We start from the raw sequence: 12,500 nt of genomic DNA on the forward strand, positions 1-12,500 counted from the left end.
TGTTTTTGAGTCCCCCGGACAGCCACAGCACGGGTAAGTTAACAGGTACCCCAATCTGCAAACTTCACAAACAAGAGGCTACGGGTAGCCTACACTTTGTTCCAAGGAGTTTTAGCCGATTTCCTTTAAAGTTCAAAATGTTTCAGTGTTTAAAAATAGAACACAAACTGCAGTGACAAACATGAGAATAAAAAAGCGCATAACTGAAGTAATTTTTTAGCGACTTAACGTTTCGTATGTCTCAACATACATCTTCAGAAGTAACGTGGATGAAGTAAATCTGGATGAAACCACCGAGTTTTGTCTTGAAAAACTGTATGCTCTTCCTGACCCACCAACATTGCCTCGCCATGTTCTAAAAATTTTACTTGAATTTGCCACAAAGAAGAGCCATTTCGTCTTCGATCGTGAGAACTACGATTAGATCGACGGAGTGGCAATGGGCTCGCCTTTAGGTCCAGTGCTTGCAAACATTTTCATGTGCCATTTTGAAGAGAAATGGAGGATCACTCAGAACAGTGCCCGTCCTACCATCTGGTTCAAATACATTGATGATGTCTTCACTTTATTTATACCAAGGACTCTGCCAACCAATTGTTACAGTTTTTAAATAATTGTCATAATAACATCAAATTCGCAATTGAATTTGAGGAAAATAGCCAAATCCATTTCCTCGATATTCTTCTTAAACATAATCAACACAATTTCTCTACATCTATTTTTGGCAAGAGAACTTTTACGGGTCTTTATTCCGAATGGGGCTCATTTGTGTTTGAATGCCACTAGTGATGTCACTGTCGAGTTGCCTGTAAAATTTATTGTCGTTAAGTTGACGTAAGCATTCGTTTACGACGCACATGTTCTTCAGACGAAACTTTCAATCTACGTTCTAATCAACTTATGCAATATCCCAACAAACAGGACTACAATCTCTCTTTCCTCAAACAAGAAATACGACGTGTTCACGCTATACAACGCGATACAGCTCTTAAGCCTAGCGCCAATTCCACTAGCATGTCGAGTCGTGTTCCTTTTGCTGTCACCTATAACCCTGCCCTTCGTTACTAAACCCAGAAAGATTGAAGAAAACCAAAGGGGAATCGAGAAACATTGGCTTCGAGGCTGACATGAAGTTCAAGTTCTTTTTCACAGCAAATTTAAGCCTGTACTCTGAGCGTCTGACAGTTTCCACGACAAAAGCCCACTGGAGTTAAACCCTGTCCGGAATATACGACTTGCTGCCAGAAACATAGGACCGAAAATTCTATTTTAACGCTCAAAAATGCGAACTAAGCATGGAACAGATTTTGTTAGCCTGCTTTATGCAAAACAACTATTGACGCAAAAGTAAATAAATATTTATACAAAGTTTTTTGGAAGAGCACAAGGAAGTTTTTAGGAAGTGTCGATCGAGAATTAAAAAAAGTGCCATTAGCAATAAAATTTGCGACATGAAAACAACATAAAAAGTTACCATCAGCGAAAAACATTTGGGAGATTTTTGCTACGTTCAATTTTTCTATTGTTGTTTAGGCTGCACAAGTAAATTGCAAAATCGAAAGTGACATCGACTTCAGCGGCTGCCTGTGATCAAGTTACCTTGCATGTTACTAACAACTGGATACATCTGTGGCAAAATGACGGCAAGACATGGCATTGTTGTTTTGTTAGTTAGTTTTTTCATAGTTAATAGAGGGCAATGGTTATGAAACCTGACAAATTTCGTTGTTGTAGGTTTTTGTTCTCTTTTTTGGCCTTAACCGTGCACAAAACACAATACTTGTTTACTCCGTACTGAGGAACCAACCAATAGAAACGTGTTGGTTACGTAATTCATGCATAGTGTATGAGCCCACGACAAAAGATTGTGCACGTTCGTGGACTTTCCAACCTAAATCTTGGCATTTTTGTTTGCTTCTTTGATGTTTGCCGAAATTCCAAACCAGTCCCCTCTAATAACTATGGTTTTTTTTCTTTTAAGTGTTATAAAAGTCGATAAGAAATGTCCGAATTCAACTCAAAGATCACAATCGTCCAACTCTTGAGGTTGACCATTCTTTCTGCAAAGTCAAAATTTACTCTCCTAGACGAGGTTATTTAAGGTAATTCCATCGTTTTGGAAATAGAAACTGCTATATTATTCATCAGCGTCACAAATTCTTGCGATTTTGGGGCTCATTTGTTGAAATTCAAGCTCGCTTTCAACAGACCTGTTTATTTTCGTTTTTCACCTAGTTATTTTCCGGTGCGGCTGTTAAATGACATGAGGATTTGAAAAGGCTTTTCAGCTTTGTTTTCGCTCTCACCCAACACACAGGTGGCTTCCGCTTCTTCGTTTTTCATGCAGATTTTTTTTAAAAATAAAAGTGGAGCGAAAAATTGCGTGAATAAATTACAAGCGAAGAAAGAGGCTATCAGTGAAACCAACAGACACAGACTAGCCGATATAATCTATATGTTTACCAATCAGCAAAATTAAAGTAGTGTTGCCGAACGTACACTTAAACTCGATGACTTAAAAATTTCAACATATATGAAAACTAAGATGCGATTTTTTAATTCAGAAGAGCTCATCTTTTCTATCACCGGGCAAAATTTTTGAACACAGCGCTGTAGGGATTTCAACACAAACAAGCAGATGAAATCTACATTTTTTTGCTGATCGATCGCAATGATAAAGATAAAAATAGTTTTCTACTGTTTTTCTTTCCGTTGCGAGGAAATAACTGTTCAGGCAGTGCAGGCAGAGAAGTTGACCTGGTCTTTGAGAGTAAAAATATTATGGTCGACTGCTGAGTTTTTTCCTCGTTTATGAAAGTGACCTGCAGAATGTCTGTGGAATGTGAGCTTGCGTGACGATCTCCGTAGACGTTAAAAGAGTGATTTTGATTTAAGACATTAAATAATTTAAATGTGTTAATAAATCTGTTAATTTGACAATAACGTACTCAAACAGTACTCAAAAAGGTGACAAGTGGGCCGCAAACAAACATCAATTGTTGTAATTCAAGTAAACCGTAGATTAGTTTAATAAATCATGCACGCGCTGCAGGCCTACAAATCTTACTCACTCACTCACTCACTCAGACAGACAGCCCCGATAACATAGTGTGTAGTGCATTATAAAGTGCAATATCACAAAAAAGCACTTTCACATTCGCGCTTCTTCCAAACGATGTACCGAAATATTCACATTACCACTCCTTATTGCTTTCAGACGTTCTAAAAAACGTTGACGACATACTTGTCAAATCGACATTACCTACCAACCCAATATATATATATACATTTATCTGTAATCTTATACCTAGTTTTCTTATGGCTTATATTTTAATTTCAAAAAATTGAAACGGCAAATCATTTAACTCCTTGAGGAAGTCAGGCCTCGCCTAACGAGATATTCATAAATCAAAAAATAGATATCCTCACAGACGTACAACCAGCCTTGCATTATTATTTTATTTTAAATCTACAAATTATTTGCTGGCTAGATCTCCCAAGATCCGAAGCTTCCACTTTGTTCAGCTGGTCCTTGCATAAAAAATTGTCTTCAATTATGTGCGCATTTTGATTGGTTCTCCCCCATGATCTATTAGAGGACAGACGCACAGCTGACATCATCATGAAAAACATTTGATTCTTCATTTATACAATTATAAAACAAATGCATTCCACGCTGCCGCGTGCGAGTCAGTAACGGATTAAAGATGACATCAAAATGTGGTACGAACAAAAGGGTCACTGATGTTCTAAACACATTTTGACGTCTTCTGTGATCCATTATAGGGAGCTTTAAGTACGCTCGTTTTTGAGACGCGGACGGCAACCGGAAGTGAGCTCTTTTCCCTTAAACTTGTCTTCACACAACGACATTTATATATTTATATTGCGAAGTATCTTTTCTCCATTAGAGATGATTAGTATAAAAATCTGGGAGACACCAGTGTCCTGGCGCGCGAAATGTTCACTTTCGGTTGCCGTCTGCGTCTCAAAAACGCGCTTGCTTAAGCTCCCTACTGAAACAGGCGCACGGCAACTATTTGCTAACTAGAGGATTCATATGGTACGTGGAGAAGCAAAAGAAGTCAACCTCATTCCCAGGGCTTTTCACCGCCGGGAGTTTGAATCGCCTCGTTGTCCACCGTCTCCGAGTTCATCGTCGTCGCTGTCGGAAGCGGCTGCCCGATTAGACAACCTGTTGCTTCGGGTGTCCCCGACCGCGTAGTCGATGGCCTCGGACGTGGTGGTGAACTGCACGATTTCGTGCCACCACCCCCCGAACATATACGAAGGTCCACGCGTCTCGCCGACCCGCGTCCACCACCGGAGGAGGAATCCGTCGTCGATGCGGCACAGTTAGTATTCCAGCGTGTGCGGGCGAAAGAAAGGAAAGGAACTGAACTTTATATAAGTGTCTAGTCGTTCTAGCGCTGGAGCACTAATTGGGGACACCGTAAACTGAAATTAACAATTAAAACAAATCAAGTCAGATGTTGGTTTTTGAGGAGAGGGGAAACCGGAGTACCCGGAGAAAAACCTCTCGGTGTAGAGAACCAACAACCTCTACCCACATATGACGCCGAATCTGGGAATCGCACCCGGGCCACATTGGTGGGAGGAGAGTGCTCTCACCACTGCGCCATCCCTTCGAATCGTGCTCGCTCCCAGGCGCAATCAGACGCTGACCGTGAACAGCAACAAGCGGCCTGGGTGCGTGAAGAGCGCATGTGCAATATTATTTGGGAGGTCACGTTTCGTCCCCCCAATTCGAACAAGAAGACCTCCCTCGATCTTGCGTGGCGGCCAATTTTTTTGCGGTATGGTACCCGTGGACTGGACGAGGATTTCAGTGACCTATAAAATTGCAGGGGTGAGCGTGCAGGGCACCAAAAAACTGACTAGTGACACTACGGAACTGTCCTCATACGGACACTACGAAACTCTACTTTTCTTTGCGGGCGTTATTTATAAATATGAATAAAAAATATAAGAACGTGGTCTCGTTTCCGTTTTTGCCTTGTGGGTTTGGGTCCCACTGTACTGCACCATTCCCTAGCGTGACGTCATCCCATCCCACGCGTGACATCTACTTCTTTCAGAATCATCATGACGTCATCATGACGTTTTATCCGTGCCTGGCAATGAAGGATTTATATTTTGTCCCTTTTGCTCACACTTTATCTCCTCTTAGCGCAGACACCTCAGACACGGACGGTTCCGAAGGGTGTATACAGATACGTTATCTCATTGAACATTTGACAAACTTTATTCTTTCAATATAAACCCATTCACAATAATAATAAAATTATGCCTCATAAGACGACAGTTCACAAAACATTTTCAATCCAATCTTTGAAAAAGTACCTACCAATGAATACTCAAAATCTAAAAAATATATTCTTACCAACTGGAAATGTATATTGTATCTTGGTCACTTTTCACAAAAAAAAAGTCCTTAAATGATTTTCCCAAATAGCAGAAACATTCATCAGCCCTCCCACGCAAGAATTTAAACTAATTCTTCTCAATGTTGAAATAGTTATTAATAATTAAGTACTGTTTTCATAGTGTGGACAAAAAATTTGCTGACATTACATAAATTTAGATACATTAATTTTGTATTGCTAACAAGGTACGGTACATAGTACCAAGTTGGTTATGGCCAGAATATCATACCCAAGAAGTGAGAATGGAAGTAATCATTGTTTTATTAATTGTTCACAAATCCTGAGCATTTGCATACTTTGAAATTTCCCTTCCTAAAAAAATTTCGGCTTCATGACATTGGCACAATCACACTTTATGAGAGTTTATAAACATTTATAGAGCCAATCACAAAATCTTCCAAAAGCTAACAATGGCAAATGAGGCTCTTACTGTAAGCACTGGGCTAAGTTTTACAATTTTGACAAGTCCACAACACATTATTCAAGGGCACCCAACGAGCAAATTAAGCCAAAAGCCTTTGAGAGACATCTTTGAGGCTCCTTGTAATATATAAAGACTGTCTAAAGAGATGTTTTTATCAGCTAGAAAAATTTGATCTGTTCGGATATCTTAGCTGAAAACTGAAGTGTCCGAAAATTTTAGGGAATGATATCTTCATTTCAGAAATTGCTAGCTAATTATTATGTTACCTTCCTAAGTACTTCCAACCGAACCATTTGCTCATCCGAAACTGCTAGGTGACCTTTTTAAGTGCCAAAAATTACAAAAATATCCCTCCCGAAAACGCAAGGGACTACTTTTCCCTGGTTGAGAATTTTTTAGGTGATGTTTTAGCACAGAAATCTGGAGCTGCTTAGCAACGTAGAACCGAAATTATTAGAGCTGTTTGACTCTCCCGAACACAATTTTTATTTCACCGAAGATTATCGTTGGGTGCCCCTGATTATTACACACAGGCATCAAAAATTTCTTTTTTCAAGAATGCATGCTATAAATACTTCCTTTGAGGACTAAATCATAATATTCTTTTAAATTAAAAACAAACAAACAAAGGAATGCACATGTCATGTACCAATAATGTGTCTCTTAAATTATTGAAATGTAATTACACCCGTGCTATGTCTTTTTAAGATTTTGGAGGGATTTAGTACGTAGAATTACATACTCTTAGGTCGTGTTCTATTGGGATCAACCGTTTCAACTTCAACCGGTTTAGGTTGAAGTTGTTGAGCTTTCCCAATAGAACACTTTTCCAACCGTTTTTGGTTGAAACGCGGTAACTCCTGGGATAGTTATTACCAAACGTCTCAGCGTTGACAAGTTGAGGGAAAACAACACGTCAGGAGCCCGCGGCAGACTTTAAATGGCCCACGAAAACGACAGCGGTCGCTGCCAATGCTCTTTCAACCGTTTGATGCCGGTTGAAATAGTTGATCAACCAAACCAACCGAAAACGGGTTTTCCGAATAGAAAACTAAAAAACCCAACCAACTAAAAACGGTTGATCCAAATAGAACACGACCTTAGTGTTTATTTTCAGTACATGTTAGTTTTTGCAACTCTGGTTTCATTCCAGCGAAATTAACCAACTGCTGTTGAAAAGCAAAGATCAAAAAACATTGTTGACATTGTAAAACATATTTAATTTATTACGTCAGACAGGAACTGGACGAGTTATTCAGTGTCGTCTTGTATTTCATCTGGTTCCATCGGTACAAGAAGGTTATTTTCCTCTAATATCTGATCAATGTCATCACCTTGAGTAAACAGAGAAGATATGGCAGTCAGATAAGTCCTGCTAATAAGCTTGTTGTGAGAACTAAGTCTAAACTCTTCATTCATTCAATGAAGGTAGCCTCATCATGAGAAGGTTAGCTGCCAAGACAGCCAGGAGCCTCCACCATTGGTAGCATGAAGAAAGGAGATTTCTTCCATGCCTGGCAAATGCTGACAGCCCAGCCATGAGCACAGGAGACAGCATTACTCATCAGACTGATAAACAGAGGAAGGCAGGGGGAATGCAAGAGAAACTACTGGACACTGTTCACAACATGCTAAAAATATTTTCTGCTATGCACGTCAAATTACCCTGAGCATGAGTAATCACAACCAGGGCTATCTCTAACATTTCAAGTAAATGGGAAAATCAGAAAACAATGACTTTTCAGTGTTACCTTGTCACTCTTAAAGAAGACAGTTATAAAGAACCATGCACGGACAGAAATAATTCCTGTTCCCTGGCCACAGGAAGCCCATCATAATACTTACACAACTATGACAAACCCAACACTTGTTCATGACATTAAAATGGGTTAAACTAATTTTAAAAATAATTATTAATACCAGTAATTAATAAAACAATAAACAAAATAGTCAAGTTAACATACATGTAAGCAAAATGATAATAATGAACTCTAAGTGAGTGTCACTTACCAATAATATTAACATTATCAGGCACTGAAACATTCGCGCCACCAGAGTCACCCTCCGATCTTATGTCTGCGCATGACCCAAGGCTATATGGGAAACTCTGTGTAGGAGAACATGGGCCAAAAATTGGCCATTTGGATCTTATGGTGCCTGCTCACCCCTCGTGCTAACAGGAATGCACCAATCAGACACGCTCTTCATTGTTCTTCACAAAAACCAATGAGAAGACACTTAATTCAGGATGTCCTGAGTCATGAGCAAGACAGAAGAACTCTGGGGTCGAGATGGGCACTGAAAGTGCTGAAGCACTTATTCCAATTCAAACATTGCAAACTGAATCAAACCAGTGACCTCAAATTACCAGTACATCAAATGTAGGTTTAGTGGTGAGTAGAAATCTAGAGTATCCCTGAGAAGAACTCTGTTGGAGTAGAGTGGAGTTCTAAGCGATGACCTCTGATGTGCTCTGGAAATCGAACCTGGGTTGCATTAAGGAAGGAGGGCATCGCAAATAATAAACTGAAAATATCCACTCGCTCCCCCGGGGCCCTTCTCAGGGGCTGAAATTTGACAGATGTCAAGGGAATTTCACCCTTTTTCTTTTGACTGTGAGAATAACAAAAACTTAAAATATGGAAAACCAAAATGTAGCTTACTCGAAAAGTATTTCTGAAGTATGTCCAATACATCTTGCCTCTTCATAGCCACCAATGCAAGAACGAGTTCCTCAAATGTCAAATCAGGCTCACACTTTGCAATACTTTTAAACAACAGTCTTGTCGGACTGCTGTTGTCTTCAGTGGGTTCAAAGACCTTCCATTTGTCCACAGGAATTTTAAGTTCTCTTGCCAAATGCCTCCAGTTTGGTGATGGGGGATCATCATTCAGCAGCTCTGCTATTTGATCAACAAAAGCTGAATCATCGAGGATGTTCTTGATTGGTTGGTCTCCTAGAAAACAAAAAAGTGATTTATTGTTCACTTAAATTGAAAAAATGGTCACGGTAAGAAAAAATTGTTTTTCAAGCTGGGCATGTTGTGAGGTACTCTCAAAGAATGAAGGAAAAAATCAAGTTATAGCTACATCATGGATATTACCAGTAATATCAGTGCACAAGTAAACCACTGACCCCTGGGAGTGAGACTAGATTTTACTCAGTTTAACGCCAGACGATTTAACTCGTCAATGGGGGTGATTCAAGAGTAACTGGGTTAAGAACACAAGGCACCATTTTTGACAATAACAATCTGTTGAATTTAAAACGAAATAATACCAGGAATTTCAGCACTCTCCAAGACAGCAACAGCATCTCGCAATCCAACAGTGGAAAAGGAAGCTTTTAATTTATCCAGTGTCAGCTCCGGATCAAAAACTGGAATGTACTTCAAAAGCATCTTGGATGAATTATACTGCTGACATGGGCCCAAATTGCGCAAAACACGATGTGGTACACTCAGTTGTAGAGCAAGATGTTTCCAATTTTGCAGCATTTTCCTGTCAAGCTTAAGTGCCATCTTTCCCAGGATGTCCAAATCTTGTCTTTCAACAAGGCTAGTAACAACACTCTCATTACTAATAACACCACCTGAAGAGAAAGGAACTCTTTAAGACTGAATGTGGGTACTGGGTGCATGTGTAGAAAAAAAATGAACCTGAAATGGATTTCTTGCTCTCTCTCTCTAACATTTGCAGACAGTTTAGTAAAAGTGAAGGCTTTTTAATTTTTATTTTTATTAGTATACACACTATCGGGATTAAGTGTTTATTCAAGCAACAACACGCAAGTCTGTGTAGACTATGTCAAGATATCCCTGATATATGGTTTTTGCAGCCAAAAACATGATGTGAAAAGGCTAAATATGGGAAAAACCAAAAAAAGTAGTTCTATCCCCTTCTTTGCATAAAAATCTTGACCTTCATCATTTAAATGCAATAATCTTTCTAAAGATTTCCTGAATTGGTTACAACATCCCATTAATTTTATTAATTTCACTTGAAAAAACACACCAGAAAAAGAGTTAACCTTTCATGAATTAAATTGCTAGTCCATGCAATAGGTTCTCACTTTCAGCAGTGTTACAAGTTAGAAAATAAAGTGAAAACAAAATACTATCAACAAAATTTTGGGAGAAACAACAGCATTAACTTTGCGTTGTGAACACAAATAAATTGGATCACAAAACAAACTACACATCCTTTATTTGGGAGAAAACTACAGCTTTTATTTTGTGTTGAGCATTAAAAAATGCCATCAGCAACAGAATCTTTGGTAGCTGTTTGCTTTGCACTTACAAGGTTGTACAAAAGGATGCTGCATTTCAAACTTCACAGAAAACTCTGTGCACACTATGTGAACCTATTGTCCCAAAAAACATAAACTCAAACACCTGATGACATTATGTGTATTGTGCAATAATATTTGAACCAAACCCCCCCCCCCCCCACAACCAAAAAAAAAAACAATTGAACTACTGTATCAACATATACCTGTATTTCAGAGGATGCACGGCTTGACCAAAATATTATTAATAAACACTCAATTCACTTGTACACTTTGTTTTCAGATGTAGACTAGTGACAATACTCAAAGAATCTTTTCTTTCAAGGTTAGACATACTCAATTGCTAGCAATAACTCTTTTTAATATACAACAAAAAGAATCTCCTGAGTAACATCACATGAACTGTAGAGCAGTCATAATGCCTGTTAACTACAAGCAAGTGAGGTCCATTAATCATAAACGTTTTGGATGACGGGAAAATATTCAACAATTATAATTTTCTTCTTTGTTATACATTCAAATTTGCTGAAAGTAAGGTGAATATACGTCTCGGTTTTTATTCACCGAGCCTGAGGTGAACAATAAATTATTGTTTTAGTACAATTACATAGGTGATTATTTGAAAATATGCATTTTCTTTAAAGCAATAATTAATTTCTTCGTCTGTCACCTCAACAAAATGCCTTGCTGGTATTAAAAAAAAAAAAAGCTTAGGTGATAATCACATAATAATCACTTCGAGTTTAACCAATCAGCGCACATAATTTTCAATAATAATCACCTAAGTAATTATACTAAGGAATAATAATGTGATCTGAAAGCTTTGTTGACTGGTAGAATTTCAATGAAAATTATTGAGATTCTACCGGTCAACAAAGCTTTCAGACTCTAACATGGAATTATTATACTAATAATAATAATTCCATGTAATTATTATAATATAATTAATAATAACATAATTATACTGATTAAATAATTATTTATGCACACTCACCAGTTGAGTGACAGTCAAAGTTGATTGACAAATGGACTACATACATGTAGGTCAATGGCAAAAAGACTAGTCAGTGGAGTGCCTGACTGAAGCACAACTGACTGCTAGCCTTACCGATGGGTGTAGCGACTTCTCACTCTTTTGGATGACAGTCCGAACTGATAGTCTTTTAGTTGGCGACAGTCTGAACTGATAGTCTTTTAGTTGGTGACATGCCTGTACCATCAGTTACTGAAGCTAGGAATTTAGGTGTTTGGTTTGACTCTAACCTCCATTTTCACAGCCACATAAACAAGACCTGCGATTTAGCTTTCTCTTCATTGCACAACATTACACATGTAGGTGTATCAGAAAATACCTCCATTTTGAAGCTGAAAGACTTTAGCACAAGCTTTGGTCATAGGTCACATTGACTATAATTGCAACTCAATAATGGTCTGCCAAGTATACATATTCATAAGTTGCAACGTGTACGCAATGCAGCTGCCAGGTTACTGACCAACACGCCGCACTATGCACACATCACCCCTGTACTGACAGAGCTTCATTGAATGCCTGTTAAATTTGGAATTATGTTCAATTTAACAACTTTTAAAGATCTGCACGGCCTTGCCTATCTTAGCAATCTTTTAATTTCTAAACACTCTAAGTATAATTTAAGATCAAATAGCAATAATACCAAGACCAGTTGAGATAGAGCCTTTTCAGTTGCTGCTCCAGTTTTATGGAATGCCTTGCCAGGCCTTAGGGCTATTATTAACATTATTACAATTAAAAGAGAACTCAAAACGTATCTTTTTAGGCAAGCTTATTTTAAAGTTTAGATTTTATCTTTTTGCTTGAAGTTTTGTAAATAATTTAGTCAATATCATTCTTTACATTCATCTATTTTTTTTATCAATAAAATAATGTAAATTTATTATAGTATAAATTTAAGACTATAGATGTAGTTTTATATTTTTAGCATAGATAATTTTATTTCTACCGGTATCTTATTGATTGTAATGATTGTAAAGCGCATTAGATTATTCATATATCTTAATGAATTTTGCGCTGTATAAGTAATACAATTATTAAATTATTATTATTAAATTATGGTCACTCACTGACCATCTAATTTACAGTTGCATCTAGTAGCTGATGTTGTTCATGCTGGCCTAACTGATAAACATTTTAATCCTACTTCTTGACCTCCTACCATTCTCTAATATGAACAAACCTGTAATTCTCCTTTCCAGCAACTGAGCAACATCAAGTCTGTCAATTTCTGTGAGAGCCTCCTTAATTTCTGCAATGGTTAGCTGAGGCTTTGTTGCTGACAAGAACACAAACAAATCTTCGGTGGGA

The 12,500-nt window shown here is 38.0% G+C and overlaps 2 protein-coding genes across 2 annotated transcripts in view; both read right to left on the bottom strand.

Annotated features, from left to right (window-relative positions):
• Positions 1 to 6, bottom strand: part of LOC137990843 (uncharacterized) — a 5,379-nt gene extending 5,373 nt beyond the window's left edge. The window contains exon 1 of the mRNA XM_068835952.1: positions 1 to 6. This exon is cut by the window's left edge and continues 1,884 nt beyond it. The gene's annotated coding sequence lies outside the window, so the exon portion shown is untranslated.
• Positions 7 to 5,239: 5,233 nt separating this feature from the next.
• Positions 5,240 to 12,500, bottom strand: part of LOC137993212 (uncharacterized) — a 14,136-nt gene continuing 6,875 nt past the window's right edge. Inside the window, exons 3-6 of the mRNA XM_068838920.1 lie at positions 12,373 to 12,500; positions 9,152 to 9,463; positions 8,535 to 8,828; positions 5,240 to 7,205 (exon numbers count right to left, since the gene is read on the bottom strand). The exon at positions 12,373 to 12,500 is cut by the window's right edge and continues 172 nt beyond it. Of these exons, the coding sequence (XP_068695021.1) occupies positions 7,123 to 7,205; positions 8,535 to 8,828; positions 9,152 to 9,463; positions 12,373 to 12,500 (817 nt within the window). The 3' untranslated portion in view covers positions 5,240 to 7,122. The remainder of the gene's footprint in view (positions 7,206 to 8,534; positions 8,829 to 9,151; positions 9,464 to 12,372) is intronic.

This window comes from Montipora foliosa, chromosome 2 (assembly GCF_036669935.1).
Source record: "Montipora foliosa isolate CH-2021 chromosome 2, ASM3666993v2, whole genome shotgun sequence".
NCBI classification, from domain to species: Eukaryota; Metazoa; Cnidaria; class Anthozoa; order Scleractinia; family Acroporidae; genus Montipora; species Montipora foliosa.